General features: G+C 44.9%; 1 protein-coding gene across 2 annotated transcripts in view; it reads right to left on the bottom strand.

Moving 5' to 3' along the window:
• Positions 1-6,165: 6,165 nt before the first annotated feature.
• Positions 6,166-20,938, bottom strand: part of CHRNA7 (cholinergic receptor nicotinic alpha 7 subunit) — a 272,056-nt gene continuing 257,283 nt past the window's right edge. For both annotated transcript variants that reach the window (XM_068272530.1, XM_068272531.1), the window contains 2 exons: positions 18,633-18,742; positions 6,166-7,221 (listed from right to left, as the gene is read on the bottom strand). In XM_068272530.1, the coding sequence (XP_068128631.1) occupies positions 6,676-7,221; positions 18,633-18,742 (656 nt within the window). In that variant the 3' untranslated portion in view covers positions 6,166-6,675. The remainder of the gene's footprint in view (positions 7,222-18,632; positions 18,743-20,938) is intronic.

The raw sequence follows: 20,938 nt of genomic DNA, 5'->3' as shown, positions 1-20,938 counted from the left end.
TGCTAGGTCCATACAATTCCCTGGTAGATTGCCAATGACTGAACATACTGGGAAATATCAGTTATCTGGGGAATATCAGTTGTGCAGAACTTCCTTTAGGGCTGGTTCACATGGGCGTTTTTGTGGCGTTTAACGCAGTGTTTAAGACGCAGCGTTTTTTGGGATCTCCCGCTGTCCCATTTAAGTGAATGGGAGTGTTTAGAGCTGGCTTTTGCAGGCTTTCATGAAAGCCTGCCGGTAGATCCCGGCGTTGCGTCTAGTCTCGAAAGCAACATGTTGCTTTCAGAGGCAGTAAACGCTAGGAAACAGTAGCAGAGACCAGAACTGCTAGCCTTGAAGGCTTCCCAAAAACCTTCATAAGCTAGCGTCTAAACTCCGGCGTTTGAACGTGGCGCTCAGCAAAAGCTCGGCAGAAGCCCGTGTGAACCAGCCCTAAAGCAAATCTTAAGCGAAAAATAGACTTACAAAATAATGAATTAGTAGTATGGATAATAAATTGAACATTCATACCAAAGAAAAGAGTCTCACATTGTTTTCCAGTACAGGAAGAGTTAAAAAAAATTGAGATGTTACCTATGCAAAAGAGCTTCTCTGAGCTAGTTGACTAAGTTTATGAAACTAAAGGTGGGTATACATTAGGCGACTTGGCGCCCAATCGACCATCCGATTCAGTTTTTATAATCGAAATTGGATGAAAATTGGTGCTACCAAGTGCATACCCAACCAACAAAGCGACCAATTTTAGGACAAAACATTGGTAGCATTTTCGATCGCACATGCTGCAAGATGTCGGACCAAAGTTTGTTGGTCGGGTGTGTGGCGGTATGGCAGTCAATTTCAGATTGAGCGACAAAACCCCCGCCGCTGCCGCCGTAATGTATAAATGTGCCCCCCCCCCCCGTGTGTGCATTTATACATTACCTGTCCTGTGTCAGCCTTCCGCCATCTCTCCGGGTTCTAACAGTTTCATACGCGCTGGCCGGGCTTAGTGTCTGAGTTCAGACACTATGCGCCGTCAGCATGTACGTGTGTATGCGGCTGTTAGAGCCTGGAGAGATGGACGGAAACCGCACGGAAGGCTGACACAGGACAGGTAATGTATAAATGCACACAAGGTGGGAGCACATTTATACATAGGGGGGGCTGCTGCAGGACAAAGAGACAAATCTATCTCTAATCAGATTCGATTAGAGATACATTTGTATCTTTATTGAATCTGCCCATAATCATCAGGTTTATGGCTACATTAAGTCCTGTTTTCTTATACAGCCAAGAAACAGTGAGAGACCGTTTGTGATAAGGTTTTACGCCAGGAAAGTTCAAAGGGTCATTAGCTCTGCTTTGTTTTACAACGTAAAATACAGTTTGGATTCTACGCAACAGATGCAACGGTGACAGTCTGATGCAATGTTATAAATAAAGCTATATAACTGAAAATAAAAATGTGAGACTTTTTTCTTTGCAACTAATGTTCTATTTATTATTAGTCATACTACACATACAATCAATATCTCATAATTTTATTTTTGCTTCAGATTTGCTTTCACAAATGTAACCTGTTTGACCATGTTTAACCTGTTTGCCAAGAGAAGGCAAGCACCCTCCTACATATTTGCTATGAGGCTTTCCTCTGCTCTCCTTAAGAAACAAAGCATTGGCAGTCTTTCTTTTAATTTTTGTCCAGCAAATTGTGAGTTCTTTAAAGCATCCTTTACTTTATGGAATATGATTTACTTAATGTGAACTTCAGATTGGCAGCCAGTATGAACAAATGCACAGGACCTTGTAATGAGTGCTGTAACAGCAGGACAGAGATTGAAAGCATGGCATCCCAGAGTTTCTGGAGCTGGGCTTGGTAGATTGTCTGATAGATAGGGGGATGGAATGGAATAGGGCAACAATGTTACAATGTTAGACTTACAGGGGTTTAATTTAAAATGGGGTGTAACTCAGGAGTACAGGTTGGGTGAAAGTCTACAAAAATAAATAACTTTGAGCCCAATAAAAGAGGCACTACCTCACTGCCCTTTGTGCAAAATAAAATAATATTTTCCTTACCATGGCATGGTATACTATTAAGGATGCACATGCAGTGATAAGGCAGAACACATTTTTGGACATATTTAGAAGTGACGTACTTTGCAGAACCATATTGTGGACCTTTTGTCCTGTTCTACTTAGTTTATTTTTTTGTATTGTAGATTCCATATCCTATTGGTGGTATACGAGGGAGTCTCATAAAGTTTTAACTATCACTCGGAAATTATTATGGTACATTGATGACATTTTGTCAGTGTCATCATTGGTCCCTCAGTGCATGATGTTGAGAAAATCAGCTCATTGGCCCATATGCAATTAACTTTTTCTCCCGAGTTTTCTCCTAGGGGATATTTTCAGACACTGTCATAAAATGTGATTTAAACCACCAGCAAGCAAGAAAATGCTCAAAATAATTTTTAGAGTACCTCTTCACCATTTTTGGGGTACTTTTTCAGTTGTAAAATGCTGAAAATTTAGTTTACAGAGAAGACAAAATGTATCTCCTAGGAGATAACTCAGGTGAACACATTAATTACATATGGGCCATTGTGTCCTTTATTTCTTTTACAAATTGTACTAGAACTGACTAAGTGTGAAACTTTGAAATGTCCCTTTTCCACCTCACAACAGTGTCATAAGATGGCTGGGCAATCGTTTCCATAAATGGCCATCATCTCATTATGAATTTGCCGGGCACTATTACCCTTTAAATGCAGGAACTTTATCACTCTGAAAGTCCCAATCTCTTCCATCTCACACATTAGTCACTTCTGGTACAATCTGTAAAAGAAATTCGGATACAATGCGCTGATTTTCTCAACATCCTGCACTTAGGGACCAATGATGACACTGAAACAAATGTCATAAATACACCATAATACTGTCTGGGTGATAATTCAAACTTTTTAATGTTCCCTTGTAACTGGGAGGAAATATATAATGGGAGTGTCATACTAAATGTTGCACAAGGAACTATGGGACAGAGGTATGAAAACCAGTGAAAGGTTAGGATAATCTGGTGCAAAACAGGTGCAGAAGTGGAACAGTTACTTAGTGCAACTAATCAGAGCCCTGGATGTTGACATCTGCTACATTTTTGTACCAGTTCTGCTCCCGTTTTCCTTGCATTGGTTTTGATTACTCTTCTCTATGTTACATAATGCTGCCACTTCTTAGCAACAGATGGTGCCTTTTAGTTTCTTTTCCAAGCAACAAATCACTATTTGAAGGTAAGTTATGCTATACAGGCTTATGCTGAATCTAGATATAGCAGTAAAACTCTGCAGCTAGACACACTAGTAATGGGAGAGATCCAGTGGCGGACATACGGCCGTGCAGGCCGTGCCGCCGCACAAGGGCCCCTGAAGTTCCGCTGCTTCAGGGGCCCATTAAGTATTGCAGTTTTTTTTTTTTAATTTTACCTTTTATTTTTATTTTAACCTGGGGGGCCCCTACTCCTGTCCTCCCCCCTCACATCGGCCCCCCCACCCTCCCCCTCCCCCTCATGCGATGCGGCGGGAGAGCAGAAAATACAGGAAGTCTCCGCCGGGGCTGCAGCAGACACTAGAGGCTGCTGCCGCTTGGTCTCCCGTGTCTCCTTTGTACACTGCTCGCTACTAAACCAGGAAGTAGCGAGCAGTGTACAAAGTTGGAGACACGGGAGACCAAGCGGCAGCAGCCTCTAGTGTCTGCTGCAGCCCCGGCGGAGACTTCCTGGATTTTCTGCTCTCCCGCCCGCCGCCGCCGCCGCGCATACCGGGAGGGGGGCCCCGAGGTGAGTGAGGGAGGATAGGAGTCGGGCCCCCCACCCGGATAGCTACACACCCATCCACCCGGCTACCTTACCCACCCGGCTACCCACACACTCACCCGGCTACCTTACCCACCCGGCTACCCACACACTCACCCGGCTACCTACCCACCCGGATACCCACACACCCACCCGGCTACCTACCCGGCTACCTAACCACCCACCCGGCTACCTACCCACCCGGCTACCTACCCGGCTACCTAACCACCCTGCCGGCTACCCACCCACCCGGCTACCTACCCGGCTACCTAACCACCCTGCCGGCTACCTACCCACCCACCCGGCTACCTACCCACTCGGCTACCTAACCACCCACCTGGCTACCTACCCGGCTACCTAACCACCCACCCGACTACCTACCCACCCGGCTACCCACCCACCCGGCTACCTAACCACCCACACATCTACGCACTCACCCGGCTACCTACCCACCCGTCTACCTAGCCACCCACCCGTCTACCCACCCGGCTACCTACCCACCCAGCTACCTAACCACCCTGCCGGCTACCTACCCACCCACCCGGATACCTACCCACCCACCCGGCTACCTACCCACCCAGCTACCTACCCGGCTACCTAACCACCCACCCGGCTACCCACCCGGCTACCTAACCACCCACACATCTACCCACCCGGCTACCTAACCACCCACCCGTCTACCTACCCACCCAGCTACCTAACCACCCTGCCGGCTACCTACCCACCCGGCTACCTACCCACCCGGCTACCTACCCACCCGGCTACCTACCCACCTGGCTACCTACCCACCTGGCTACCTACCCACCCGGCTACCTACCCACCTGGCTACCCACCCACCCGGCTACCCAACCACTCACCCGGCTACCTAACCACCCACCCGGCTACCTACACACCCACCCGGCTACCTACCCACCCACCAGGCTACCTACCTACCTACCCACCCGGCTACCTACCAACCCACCAGGCTACCTACCTAAAGACCCACCAGGCTACCTACCCACCCACCCAGCTACCTAACCACCCACCTACCCACCCACCAGGCTACCTACCCACCAGGCTACCCGGCTACCCAGCCACCCACCAGGCTACTTACCCACCCGGCTAAGGGCTGCCTACCTACCTACCCACCAGGCTACCTATCCACCCAACCACCCATGGGAGCTGCGCGCTGGATGGAGGCTGGGACAGGAGGTCTGCTGCTGCAGGTGAGTAAATGGTTTTTTTTATTATTTATTTTAGCAGGTGTATGTTCTGGGCAGGTCTGCCACATGATTGCGTGTATGTTCTGGGCAGGTCTGCCACATGATTGCATGTATGTTCTGGGCAAATTTGCTACATGATTGCATGTGTTTTCTGGGCAAATCTGCCGACATGATTGCACGTATTTTCTGGGCATATCTGCCGACATGATTGCACGTATTTTCTGGGCATATCTGCCGACATGATTGCACGTATTTTCTGGGCATATCTGCCGACATGATTGCACGTATTTTCTGGGCATATCTGCCGACATGATTGCACGTATTTTCTGGGCATATCTGCCGACATGATTGCACGTATTTTCTGGGCATATCTGCCGACATGATTGCACGTATTTTCTGGGCATATCTGCCGACATGATTGCACGTATTTTCTGGGCATATCTGCCGACATGATTGCACGTATTTTCTGGGCATATCTGCCGACATGATTGCACGTATTTTCTGGGCATATCTGCCGACATGATTGCACGTATTTTCTGGGCATATCTGCCGACATGATTGCATGTATTTTCTGGGCATATCTGCCGACATGATTGCACGTATTTTCTGGGCATATCTGCCGACATGATTGCACGTATTTTCTGGGCATATCTGCCGACATGATTGCACGTATTTTCTGGGCATATCTGCCGACATGATTGCACGTATTTTCTGGGCATATCTGCTCACATTATGTGTATTTTCATGAGAAAACCTGCTCACATTATGTGAATTTTCTGGGGAAAGGGTCACCAAAACCTGGGCCCACTGTCTTTGCGTTGCACTTTTCAAGGGAACCTGAGGTGAGAATAATATTGAGGCTGCCATATTTCTCTCCTTTTAAGCAATACCAGTTGCCTGGTTGCCGTTCTGGTCCTCTGCCTCTTATTCTTTCAACCATAGACCCTGAACAAGCATGCAGCAGGTCAGGGGTTTCTGACAATATTGTCAGAACTGAGAAGATTAAGCTGCATGCTTGTTGCTGGTGTAATTCAGTTTATTACTGCAGCCAAATAGATCAGCAGGGCCGCCAGGCAACTAGTATTGTTTAAAAGGAAATAAATATGGCAGCCTCCATATCACTCTCACCCCGGGATCACTTTAAATTACAGTTAGCTCCGCCCTTATCCGGTCATTGCCACGCCCATTTTTTGCCGCGGCGCTACGCGCCGCAGGTTCTATCCACACCCATTTTTTGCTGCAGCGTGCTTCGCGCGTCGTAGGTTATAGCCACGCCCATTTTTTGCCGCGGCGCGCTTCGCGCGCCGCAGGTCAGGGGGGCCCACAATTGATATTTTGCACAGGGGCCCACTGCTGCCTGTGTCCGCCACTGGAGAGATCTGTAGCTTCTTCATGTCTGTATTACATGTTGCCCATGTGCAATGGGTAAATGTGATAAGACTAAGTAGTCACATTATTTTTAAAGGAATAGCATAATACCTGAACATAATAATATAAAAAAATAAATTAAGAATTGTACATTTTGAGTTATAGTCAACTGGCACCAATGCATGCCCTGACAAGGGCACAATATATCCATTTCAGCATTGGGTTTTATAGAAAAGGTCCAGTCGGGTGGAAAAGACACCTCAAAAGATTACAAACTTAAGCAAAATCTTTAGACACTGCTTCTACAAAATTGGGAGCTGACATCATGATGCCAATAGTACAAATGATGGTGAAGACAGAAAATGCCATTAAGCACAGCCGATCCACCACAGAGGCAGCAAATTTCCATTCATTGCATATAGTCTCATCCTCGTCTTGGTCTCTGAACCGGTTAGCAATAAAACGCAGCTCTTCTAAAATCTTGGCTAATTCATGGTCACCCTCTGAGTGCCGTGTGTGGTGGAGCATATTTTCATCATGGGTTGGAGAGCAAGCCATTCTGCCACAGATGACCCCAGAGTCGGGAGTAGGTGTACAGTGGATCCCCTCTAAGCCTCGAAAACCAATATAAAGCATATTTCCATTGCTGGACTGTTGACCACTAACAGTGTTCACTTCAACGCTGTTCATACTACACCGCCGCTGTTGCGGCTGTTGTGGTTGTTGCTTATTATTGTGTTGGCACACTGGTCTGACCTTGTCTTCTCCAGGTCTCTTCATTCTCAGGAACCAGGCACACCAATTTAAAAGAATGATTCTTGTCTAAATGAAAAAGTAAACAATGTCAAAATCAAATATACAATACCGGTATGTAATATCTACTGTAAATACAAATGAAGTTAAATTCAAATTAGTTGCTCTTTGCCTAAAATTTCCACAAACCATGTCCCCAACTATATAAAGGATTTCGTGGTTCATAGCAGAGGGTTCTTCTAGGTAATTGGTGGTATTTAGGGAAGCATCAGTAACGCCTGGAAGGGCTACTTTAATTTACACATCAGAACTGTAGCTCTATTTTTGAGACTCCAGAGCTGAAACCCATTAACTGTTTTCTGTCCACTGCAATAATGTTTACATTGCTTTCACAGGGAGAGAGCCAATGCCACAGAAATATTATGGAGATAAGTACCTTACAAATCTTGTTATTACTAGTCTCTAAACCTATGCAATCTACCTGAACCTCCTCTCACTTACCAAATATTGGATCTAAAACTGACCTCTGTTGTCCTTAGCTTTTTTATCTAGCCATGGACCACAAGCGTCTGACCTGATTGTGCTAATCGTGGGCCTTTTACGACCTCTCCTATATATTACTTTTCCTGGGTGATTCTAGAAACCTTGAAAAGGCTTTATGTCCCACCATTTATGTTATGTATCTGGACTGCAGAGCACTGTGTTACAAATGTTGACATGCGAAACCCACCCTCTTACATATGTAAGTACTAGGCTGTCTTATTGACTTGAGACTGTTACAGATGCTGAGCAATGCAAATCGCAATTCTCTTAAATGACAACCGAGGTGACATCATGTGACATGATGAGATAGACATGTGTATGTACAGTGCCAAGCACATAAATAACTAGGCTGTGTTCCTTTTTTTTCTTTCTCTGCCTAAAAGTGTTAAGCATCAGGTATTCAAGTGACAGTTTCTATCCAGGTCAGGACCGGGTCAGACTGGGTCAGACTATAGCATAACCCTCACTGATGAGTAATTACAGCCTTTAAACACTCTCCTGTCAGTAAATGGCTTCTAAGAGAAGGAAAAAAATAAAAAGGGTCAATAATTCATAGATTTGAGCTCCGGCATACTTCAATGAAGGTGTCATGGAGCAGAGTTAATGAAACAGTAAAAACTTTAAAACTAGATTTAAATCTAAAATAAAACTGTAGGATATTAAAAAAAAGTAATTTTAAGGAGAAGTAGGACAGATACATTTGTTTTTCTCATCACTTTATTTTCACCTTGGAAGTCCTTTAAATATATAATTAACACATTTAAATATAATAAACACGTTGTTTTTATAGGAAAGGAAGAGGAATACATTTCACGTTTTAGGGTAATACAATAGCCCACATGGCCACTGTTCATTCCCCTAATCTGAGTCAGCTTGGGAGGATGGATGATGTCCATGTAAATTATTGTTGCCTGAGCCAACCATAAATATCAAGATCATGTTATAGCCATTTAGCATCGGGTATGGAGCACAACTCTAGTTCTTTGACTACTAGAGTTGGTTGATGAGATACTAATAAATTAACATGTATTCAAATGTAAAGTACGGTACATTTAATTAATTGATTTGGACACAGGCAGGGGTGTAGCTACAAACAAGGGGCCTACCAGCAAAATTTTAATAGGGCCCCCTAATATTTACACCCTTTCCTTTGCCTACCTTTGGTGACCCTCACAGCCTAGAGCTCCATCCTGCAAGGGTCATAAAGCAATTGTGGCCATCATCATCTTGACACTTATAATAATAAGTATAGCCACAAAACACCTGAAAAATGGACCTCTGTATTAGAGCTTAGTAGTTGGGACCCCCTCACACCTCTGGGCCGCCCTGCAATTGCAGGGGCTGCTCCCCTGTATTTTCGCCCCTGGGAACAGGGATTAGAAGGGGCCTAATAGAGGCATGTAGAAAGTTTCGGTAATGTATGGAGTTGGGTACCCGATACATTACTAGTAAACGATTGGCTGCAGAAGTAAATGATCAAATACTAAGGAGTGAAGGAATAGAAGAGCCAATTGAATATTTTGTAGACTATTAGCTACAATAGTGGTCGTTTTAGCACAGGGGTGTCCACAAAACCTGTCCAACCTACATTTCTGATCTTACTCAGAGATACACACCAAGCCGCTCACTCCACTCATCCAATGAACTTCGCCTGACCGTCCCCCGCATCACCCAGTCCCATGCACGCCTCCAGGACTTCTCAAGAGCCGCTCCAACACTATGGAGCTCCCTACCTCCATCCATTAGGGCAGCCCCCTCCTTCAACATCTTCAAGAAGGCCCTCAAAACTCACCTTTTCACTCTGGCCTACCACCCCTCACAATTCCTCTAAACCCACAGCTGAACTCTGGTCCCCAACCTCTCATGTCCCTACCTCTCCCTCTAGATTGTAAGCCTTTGGGCAGGGTCCTCCTCCTTTTGTGCCCTGCCTGATCATGGTTTACATTACTGTAAACCCATGCTATGCATTTGAGTGAACCTAACTTGCCTAATCTCCATGCTCCATCCAGTGACTGACTAAGCATTACCTTGTACTCATACTGTGCTGTGTGATCTGGTTTTCTTGTATTCCTGTATTGTCATATTGCTGTATGTAACCCCTAAATATTGTCTGTAACCTAAATTAATGTCCAGCACTGCGTAATATGTTGGCGCTTTATAAATACAATTAATAAATATATAAATAATAGTGTTAGGCACTTGAAGAGGAGTTAGTGTTAGGCATTAGGTGGGAGGGTAATTTAAGACACAAGTATTGGAGGGCTCAAGTGAGAATGGTTGCCATGTAAGTGCATAGTAAAATATATTATTAAATTAAATTACTAATATATTTACTAATGGCATCCCAGGAACCCGCCCAACTCATCTCATGCATAGTAAAATATATTAGTAATGTAAATTACTAATATATTTATTAATGGCATCCCCGACACCCAACTCCTCCCCAGGAAATGCTTTGACTGACACTCTAATAAGAAAATATCTGCAATAGGGCCTACTCTAATAAGCAGCTGTTCATGGTAGTGCTACTAAGTCACAGGGCACAGTGCTGGCATGGGGAGAAGCCATTCATTACCTTATACAGACCTTTTGTTGTTGCCGTTTTCCTTCCTACGGCAATCTTTACCTTTTATGACCTTATTTATAAGGATGCAGAGCAGTGAGCGGTAACCCATAGCAATCAATCTCCCATCATCGTTCCCTGAATAGACTTTCCACAGTCCACATTCCAATTGATTGCTCTACGTTACTGCAGTTTACATATCATTATTGATCTCTACATTGCTTAACTGCATTTGCTTAAAGCAAATGATGATTCTTGTGGATACGGTTAAGAAAATATATACATATTCAATTTTTTTTTTAAATGCAAGGCTTCAAACAGCAGTTTCAAAGCTAGTCTTTATCTTTACTAACACAAGGAGAAATAGCCCTTGAGATTTCAGCAAAGTTTAATGAAGTCAGGGTCTGCAGCCAAAGCGCTTCCTCTATAGCTTTACCAGTGATGCCATTGTTAAGATGGAGCATTTTATTATTCAGATTTAACCGTCTGTTTGCTCCCGAACTCACAAACTATCGTTTCTTCACAGAGAATTTTATGGCTGGAGAAAATCTTGTGTTGTATTTTAATGCTCTTAATAGGATTCAGCCTTTCCAGTGGCAGCTTTGACTGTATAAGCAAACACATTTCCCTTTCCCAATCATATAAAAAGTCACTTATCCTTTCTGTGTATATCTGTGACCTACCCAGGATAAAGTGAGGAAAGACTGCAAGTAAATAAGCAAACAGCAATGACACTCATTAGAATTCTGGGAATGCAAATAGTAGTTTTGCCAGTTCGACAGTTGCAGATCTGTGCAATCTTTCATTTTGAGTGTTAATTTTGTTCCTGCTCTCTGACATGCTAATACTAACAAACAGTCATTTCAACTGCTGCATATTGAGATTTGCTACAGCTCTGTTTTGTGCAGTGGGGGTAAAGCTGTTAAAGAGAAACTCCAACCTAGAATTGAACTTTATCCCAATCAGTAGCTGATACCCCCTTTTACATGAGAAATATAATGCTTTTCACAAACAGACCATCAGGGGGTGCTTTATGACTGATTTTGTGCTGAAACCCCTCCCACAAGAAGCTGTGAGTACAGCGGTACTTTTGGCAGTTTGTTACAATGTAACAAGGTTCACAATCAGGAATTAGCTGTTTACAGCTGTCTGTAACAGCCAAAACAGCTTGGAGCAACTATATAACCTGCCCACAGTAAAAATGTCACCATGTAATAAATGTCAGAATGTAAATTGGGGAGAGGAAAGATTTTGCAATGAGCAAACACTGACTAAATCATTTATACATAATTATGGTAAAAAAGGAAGCACTTTTTTTACTACATTATTTTCACTGGAGTTCCTCTTTAACATCAAACTGGAAATGTAAAACTGATTGAACTGTATCACTAAAGCTAAACACATACTAGATATTCATCACTCAAAAGGATCATTTGTGATTGTTTTAGGTGTAAATCTTTTGAGCAGGGATGGTAATGCCATTAAGGAAAAGGGGGCAATTGCCCCAGGTCCCTGACCACTGCTGGGCCCCCCTGCCCTGCCAGGCACCCCCAGGTGGTCTCCCCCCAACTGCTCCCGAGTCCCTGGGCCCCTGCGCCATGTGTGGCTGCATTGTAATAACTCACCTATCCTGGTGCGCTGCTCTGTCCATGCTCCATCTTCATTCCTGCTCCCTGCCTCTTCTCCATGACCTGGTGCAGGTTATTTATGCATAACATGCACCACATGGAGAAGGATCACAGAGGGAGCAGCACGTCAGGACAGATGAGTTATTACAAAGCATCTACAGAATGCAATGGTCCCGTGGAGAAGTTGATTGGAGGGAAGACCCCCTGGGGGCTTTGTTATCAGCAGTTGGCTCGGGGCCCCAGGGTTCTGAGAGGTAGGTGGTCTTAAGGTTAACTTTGCCCTGGGGCCCCCGTGCCTGCTGTTGAGTGTCTATGTACCCTGATCCTGGCAGCCTCCCCTCCAGTGATCAGCAGATTTACATCCCTCTCATCAGACTGATATTATAGTTCCTGCCGCTAGCTACAGCACAAAACATCTTGGATTATTCTACCCCTTCCCTCTGCATAGTATAAAATTGAATGATTCAGAGAGCAGTGGCATGTTTGTACACTGATGGGAATAGACTGTCACCTGAAATGATTGGAAAATATTGTTTTGGGCAACATTTGTTACTTACGTACATGCAAAATGGGCGCTGTGCATATTTAGGCATGGGAAATAGCTGCTAGTAGAATATTCCGTAAAGTTACAGATATTTTACTACTGGGCAGTTACAATTCCGATAGTAAAATAATATTAGTAAAAAAAAAAAATTCTTAACTAAACCCTATTCTCACATGAGCCCTCCCTCTATTGATGCTTAACCCTAACCAAACCCTCCCACCAATGCCTAACCATAACCCTAACTGAACCCTCCCCCCCCCCACACCAAAGCCTAGCCCTAGCTGCCCCCTCTGCTATGTTGTGTACCCTTAACCAACCCCCCAACCCATTTCTTACCCTAAACGATCCACCCCTCGCCTCAAATCTGGTGATACCCGCATGGTCTTCGCCATATTATGATAAACATCGGACCCTGTTTGGGCACCCCATAGAGGTTCATGTTAACTGTGCCTACAAATGGAGATGTGGGCCAGTGGTGCCCGCTTCACAAACTGCGGCCACAATAGTGGGCACAATCAACATGGGCACTGAAGGAATGCCCAAACTTCATTGGCGCCACCAGCACCCAAATTTCCTGTTTCCACATTATTCTCTTTGCATATACAACCTTTGTTAATTTAACCACTTATTCCACAACTACAGTATATCTACGTCCTCTGTGACTTCATCGAAGGCTACGAGGATGTAGATATACGATTTTAACTTAGAGCCCTGCTTTGCACGATCACTGCACGACCCTCGCGCTGTCAGCTGCATTACTAATTGGCAAAAGGGAACTTGTTGCCTCATAGCCAATTAGAGACATCCCCCCCGCAGATGAACGATCACCGATGTAGCAAACAGCTGTGATCCTTCATCTCTCCCCTCGGGGATCAGATCAGCTAAAAAATTAGCAGCAAGCAGCCTCTGTCACCTTACCTCATTCCAGCGATCAGCCTGCAGCCCGAGCCTCCGTTCACCTCTCTGAACTCAGCCGCGCATTGCGGAATATCTGAGTAGTCAACATTACGCAGCTGAGTGCAGAGCAGTAAATGGAGGCTTGGGCTGCAGGCTGATCACTAGAATGAGGTAAGGTGACAGAGACTGCTTGCTGCTCATTTTTTAGCTGATCTGATCCCCGAGGGGAGAGATGAAGGATCACAGCTGTTTGCTACATCAGTGATCGTTCATCTTTGGGGGGGGGGGGGGTCGTTTTTTTTAGCCAATCTGTGCACGGAGGGGGCTGACTGATTTGTTTTTTTATTTTTAAATGAATTGGTAAAAACTGAGAAATAACGCCTTTTTTTCCCTCTTTTTCCCACGGAAAATGCCTAGAAAACAAAACATTTATTGGGACTAAATACCCCCCATTGAAAGCCTAGTTTGTCTTGGAAAAAAAAACAATATATAGATCATTTAGTTGTCATAAGTAGGGATAAAGTTATTGCTGAATAAACAGGGACATCGCTAAAGCATCAAAACTGCTCTGGTCCATAAGTGGAAAACAAGGTCTGGATGCAAAATGGTTGATATTGTGGATAAAGGTGGATTTAAAAAAAATGATTCAGGTCAGAGATCTATGGTGATGCACAAATGACAGTAGCTTGTACCAACCAGATTTCAATTTGATGGTGTTACATTAGCTAAAGGTGATGGTGTTACATCAGTCTGTCTGAGTGCGGCTGGTTGCTGCACTTAGTGCCAATGCTTGTTATAACTACTACTAGCCACAAAAGGGTTCTAATGGTTCCATCTGTAATACTCATATTCTTGAAAGACAGTAGTTTAGCATTTGTGAACATTCACAGGAAAGTACATATTGGGTAAGATGTAAAAGGTAGCCCCCCCTTTAGCAAAAACGATCTTTACAGCAGGGGTCCCCAACCACCGGGCCGCGGCCCACTGCCGGTCCGTGGGCAGTTGCCAGCTGAGCCGCGGCGGGTCTGGCCTCTCGCCCCCCTCCCCCCGCGGCCGCCGCTCCTGTCACCTTATGAGCTGGCGGCCGCTTCCTGTCACAGATTCCCCGTAGCCGCTCTGAGAAATGCAGCATCTCCTATTACAGCAGCGCTTCCTGCGCAGCTGCTGTAAGGAGGGAAGAAATCGGGGCAGCGGCTTCCTGTAGCGGCGATCGTCGTTACCATGGAAACCAGCGCTGTCTCGCTTCCTTCCCTCCTTACAGTAGCTGCGCAGGAAGCGCTGCTGTAATAGGAGATGCTGCATTCCTCAGAGCGGCTACGGGGAATCTGTGACAGGAAGCGGCCGCCAGCTCATAACAGGTAACAGAAGCGGCGGCCGTGGGGGGAGGGGGGCTACACTGGGGCACTATACTAGCTATCCTGGGGCACTATACTAGCTGCACATGGGGCACTATACTAGCTATACTGGGGAACACTGGGCACTATACTAGCTATACTGGGGCACACTGGGCACTATACTGGTGCACACTAGGCACTATACTAGCTATCCTGGGGCACTATGCTAGCTATCCTGGGGCACATGGGGCACTATACTAGCTATACTGGGGCACTATACTAGCTGCACTGGGGTACCTAGACTCCCTATACTGGGGCAACTGTGCTTGCTGTGCCGCCGCGAATACCTACCTCGCCCCCCCCCCCCCCCCCCCCCCCCCCCCCCCGGGCCCCAGAGAAAATTTTGGACGGTTACCGGTCCCCAGGCCGAAAAAGGTTGTGGACCCCTGCTTTACCGTATGAGAACTGCGAACAACTGTGACGTGTTACTGGGTGACTGGAGGTCCCCCTGTTGGACCTTAAGAGCTTGCACTCACGTAAAGTGGTTCATTCCTAGCTGGATGATCAGCCAACCCATTGAATTGTACATTGCTCACAAAGTAAAGATACAGTAATATATCATAGCCATCTGTAGAGTCAGAGTAGAGTGCAGACCAGATGGGCCAGTGATGTAGCCGGTATTACAGGCAAAAATAAGCACAACTTCTATCCTGCTAACAAAATGGCTTGTTTTATTATTTCAAAATATTTATATTCCACGACTTGCACTCCTGACACACTTATCATTTTGGTGTGATTGCTTTGGATGTGGCCAGCAAGTTTCACTATGTTGCTGGCTTCCATCCAAAATCCTAAGTACTGCTATTTTTCTCAGGGGTTTACTAGTAACCCCCAACTCAATTCCCTTTACATTATCTTTACCTAATTCTTAGCACTTCTTTTTCTGGTGTCTAACCATAACCTCAGTCACCCACCCATAAAAATGTCTTACCGTACTTACAACTGATAACTAACACCACTCTCTGAATGATACCCCAGAATAATATAAATAATCTCCTCAACCCTCTCCCTTAAACCTCCCTATCAATAACTAATCCAAACTAATATTCACCATTTGTTGGGGTTGATTCACAAAGGTTACTTATTTTTCACCCTAACTGTAAGGAGTGCTAATGCATGAGATAAACAAATAAGGAGAGATAATTCATGAGATAAATAGATAAGGAGCTAAACCATGAGTTATGTCAAATAAGGAGAGCTAAACCATGAGTTATGGCAAATAAGGAGAGCTAAACCATGAGTTATGGCAAATAAGGAGAGCTAAATCATGAGTTATGTCAAATAAGGAGAGCTAAACCATGATTTAAGCTAGATAAGGAGAGCTAAACCATGATTTAAGTTAGATAACAAGAGGCAAATCATGAGTTAAGTCATTTAAGGAGAGAGAAATTGTGAGTTAATAAATAAGGTGAGAAAATTTAACAGAAAAGCTTTGTGAATCAGGCCCATTTTCTTTATTGCAGCTTCAGTGCCAGAGCCCAATATACCCTGCCTCTCCAATAAATCTTAGGCATGGTGAAGCTGAGAGCTGTCACCAAACCCACCGCCAATAGCACCAATGGTCCGAGTGTCCGTGATAAAACCACCTGTACTCTACTATGCCTGTTTGCCATCAGCCATGATTTTTGCGCACTTCTCATAGGAAAAACATAGAACAAGTCAAATGCATGCATGGGCATTGGCAGGTGTCTAATAGATGACTGTAAAAAGTATTGTAATTGGGTCACCAGGGGATAATTTAGACACTCAATGGGCTTGATTCACTAAACCATGATAGTTCACATATCACACCTTATCAAAGATATCACACCTTATCAAAGTTAACACGCCTTATCAGAGTAGCATAGCGAGTGCTACAAACGTATGCCTGCTAATTGCCAATGGTACTTGTCCTTCCCTGAGCCCCTGCAGGTTTGTAGCGCTCGCTACACTACTCTGATAAGGCGTATTAACTTTGATAAGGTGTGATATCTTTGATAAGGTGTGATATCTTTTCATAAGGTGTGATATCTTTTCATAATGTGTGATATTTGAGTTATCACAGTTTAGTGAATCAAGTGTGACTAGTAACCGATCAGCTACAAAATTACCATACTAGATACTAGACAGGAAAGGAACAGAGAAGCTGACCATCTATTTTGTACATAATCCCCTACACTAGCAATAATTTTTTTGCCAGGGGAATGTTAGTGTTAGGCACTTTGGGGAGGGGGGGGCGGTTAGTGTTAGGCATTGGGTGGGGAGGTTATGTTTAGGCACTAGGGAGGGAACATTTCAACCTCTGGCTGACCGCGTCACGCCAATGGGCGTGGCCACGGCGACAGCCCCAGGACCGCCTAGCGCCGACGCAGCGTAAATTCCTGGGGCTCTGTTTTGCAGGAGATTGCACGCAGATTGCGCGCGCATCTCCTGCTCGGTGCCGCTCAGGAGACTGCTGGATGGCGTAATCACCGTCTAATTACCCGTACAGTGCTGCGATCAGCAGCAGCACTGTACTGGGGACAGCCGCGTGACATGGCTGTCCCCTCCTGAGCCACAGAGGTGATCGGCTGTCATAGGCTGAAGCCTATAACAGAAGCCTATAACAGCTGATCACGGGGATTGGCCAGCGGGGGGAGGGAGGGAGGGGGGTATACAAGGGATAAAAAACACACTTTTTATAAAAAAAATACATAAATAAACACATACAAACAAACAAACAAACAAACACCTGGGGGGGGGGCGATCAGACCCCACCAACAGAGAGCTCTGTTGGTGGGGAGAAAAGGGGGGAGGAATCACTTGTGTGCTGTGTAGTGTGGCCCTGCAGCTTGGCCTTAAAGCTGCAGTGGCCAATTTAATGAAAATGTGCCTGGTCTTTAGGGGGGTTTAACACTGCGGTCCTCAAGTGGTTAAGTGAGAATGGGTGCAGGTGGTTAAGTGCATAGTAATATATTGCCAATGTAAATTACTGATATTTTACTAGCCGCACTACCTGGCGCCCAACTCATGCAGTGCTGCATGCTAATAAATGTCTTTACTCTAGTCATACAGAAGGTGAAACACTGTGTAGTTGTTTGTTTTTCCATCTTCAAAACACTAAATGACTCATTTACTAGCTGTGCATTGAAGGTTGCCTCGCCACACAGATCCAGCTCCCACACATGCAGGCAGTCAGTCAAAGCTGTAAAGTCCTTTATTGTTATTCATTGAGCATATTATATTCTGATATACCTAAATCTCCTCTCCGTGACCCATCATTTTTTGGGAAAATATACGCTAAATAATGTTGTCACTACACATACAGTTCTGGCGGCTTGCTAATTTCCTGTGCCATATGCAGAGTCCACATATTTAGATAAACAGAGGATGCAAGCGTCTTGCCAAATAATGATTTGTTATGCAGGGTTAGCAAAGTCAGATAAACAAGTAACAGACTAGATATAAATGTAGACTGAATCATTGCTTGGAGATATCTGTTTACGTACTGTAAAACAGGAACAGCTTGTGTTATACAAACGCACAGGAAAATGTTTTCACACATGAGAAGAGGAAAGAAAGCTGAAATGACGCTATACAAGATGAAATTATACCATGCTCACTGATTTTTTATTCCAGTTTGTAAAAAGCAAGGTATTTTAATTGCAGTCCCAGGCACAAGATGCTAAGAGTTCTGCAAGCCCCATGCTGGATCTTACAATTACTATGCAAGAGGCAAAGTCAGCACACATCAGGAAGAAGAATATTTCTCCTAAAGTTGAGAACACAGAATTAAGTAGCAGAATTCATAATTTGCTTGCATTCCTCTTAGTATGCATTCCTTTGCTTGCATTCCTCTTCGTGCGACACATCCATATAATGGATAGTTGAAAGGATTTTTCATTTCCATGCTGTGTGTTAGGGGCTCCTATTAATAACTTCAAGAAACTCACCCATTTTGGCATTTTGCCTCCATGTGGATCATGGTGATGATACTGCAGGACAATGACTGTCACCACTACAGAGAGACCCACAATAATCATGGTGCTGGCAAAGTACTGGGCTGAAAAACACAAGTGTCACAGAGCAAGAGATGAATGAACATCATTAAGGATATCACAATGCCTCTAGTTATTACTCTTGTGGAAGACTCAAGTACCATATATACTAGAGTATAAGCCGACCCGAGTATAAGCCAACCCCCCAATTTTTACCTTTTAAACCAGGACAAAATGATTGACCCGTGTATATGCCGGGGGTAGGAAAAAGGCACCTACTGAGGACCTTTGAGGGTTCTCTGATCCCAAAGTGGGAATTAAGAATATTCCCCCAGGAGAAGCAATTAGGCAGTTTTAGTTGTAGGCAGCTATGTAAACCTCTAAAATGAGTAAAAACAAAAAGGCTCTGAGTCTAGTTGACCTAATAAAGCCCTGTCCTACCCAGGACAGGTCTCACCTGGATATGGTGTAGCTAACAAGAGAGCCAAGCCTGAGTAAGCATGTCACCCTTTTGGCAGCCAGGGACTGGGCTCTCTGGGTGACAGCAGCCGTGGATACTTCCATGTGGACTCGCCGGTATGAGATCATGTGAACCTGAGAGCAGCAGCAGCATTAGCTCCACAGCGAGACCGCCAGCTCAACCATAGGTGTAAGTAACAGCTGGAGAGCGGAGTCCACGTATCATATGCTGCTGCTGGCCGAATGCAGGGTATGAGTGTCGCGCAGGTTGCTAAGCAACGCGGTGGCTGGAAATGGAATAGCAGGGGACTAAAGGGTAGTTTACTGGGCAATAAGAACTCGGCCCCCGGCATCTGTTGAGCGGCGCAGAGTGAGAGAATTCACTCACTGGTTCCCATCGCAATGATTCCTCTTCAGCTTCTCTTTCAGTCTCATTTGTATGACGCACTCCAGTGTCTGTTCACATTACGTGTGAAGAAGGAAGCTGAAGAGGAAACCTAGGGCACCAGTGAGTGAATGCTTTCACTCTGCGCAGCTGTACAGATGCAGGGTCCGAGTTCTTTATGCCCAGTAAACTACCCTTTAGTCCCCGGCTATTCCATTTCCAGCCACCGTGTTGCTGCCGGCAGCAGCATATGATATGCAGACTTCGCTCTCCTGCTGTTACTTACACCATCCGGGGTTGAGCTGGCGGTCTCGCTGTGTGGCTAATGCCGCTGGTGCTCTCAGGTTCACATGATCTCATACCGGCGACTCAACTTGGAGGTATGCATACCACAGGCATACCACTGCAGGGGATGGGGCCGTCAAATACCGGCAGAAACTGCAGGCAAACACTGTTCAACATATACCGCTCTGGCGGTGGGGGTTGGAGTCCACATGCCTGGGAATAGAGATCATTTATTTATAGCTTCACAAACAGCATTACCACTCCTTAGAAATATGACACGAGTATAAGCCGAGACCCTCACTTTTAGGGCACTATTTTTGTCCCAAAAACTCAGCTTATACTCGAGTATATATGGTATACAAACAGTAACTTCCTATTCAAGAGAAGTGAGGGAAAGAGAGATTTCTTTCCAAAAGAGAGACTGGCCCTCCAAAAAAGGAGAGTTTTGAACTATGCTTGGAGTTTTACTGGAAATAAATGGAATAATTGACAAGCCCATTTAAACCAAAATGAGAGAGACCAGGTTGCTGGATGGCTGGAATTACTATTATTTAATATTTATATAGCACCAAAATCTTCCGCAGTGCTGTACAATGTAAACTTAACTGTCCCTCAAAGGGGCTCACAATTTAATCCCTTACCACACCTTCCAAAGCTGACAATACAATGGCAGATTTGACCTTATAAATATCTATCAGACCACAGAATTAGTCAGGGGCAGGTGGTTGCTGAAGTAAATGTCAAAAAGTGCTGTGTTGTTTCACTTTGATGATTCTGAACATGCTACATGTGCATTAACCCTTTCCAATCCTGACGTTGGATATTTCCAGTTCAGCAACAATGGCACACACAATCTGACATAGGAAAACATGGCTGCCGCTAGGAGTGCCATTGCCGGATGTAGTCCGACACAGCGTCAGTTAAGATACAAGGACTAAGCCTGCTTTTTTGACCACTGCCTGCCCCATGCTCCACCGCTGCGCCACATAATTTATATATTACATGAACGCATTTGGGTTCCCCATTAGTGCAACACTTTGATCTCCTTCGGTACCACGCTGTGCACATACTTATGCAAGTACTTTGGTGCCATCATATGGCCACACCATGGACTGAGGTCTTGTTTGTTGTA

The sequence above is a fragment of the Hyperolius riggenbachi genome, chromosome 3 (assembly GCF_040937935.1).
Source record: "Hyperolius riggenbachi isolate aHypRig1 chromosome 3, aHypRig1.pri, whole genome shotgun sequence".
NCBI classification, from domain to species: Eukaryota; Metazoa; Chordata; class Amphibia; order Anura; family Hyperoliidae; genus Hyperolius; species Hyperolius riggenbachi.
The sequence above is the reverse complement of the archived record's forward strand: the minus strand, read 5'-3'. Positions and strand labels throughout refer to the sequence as shown.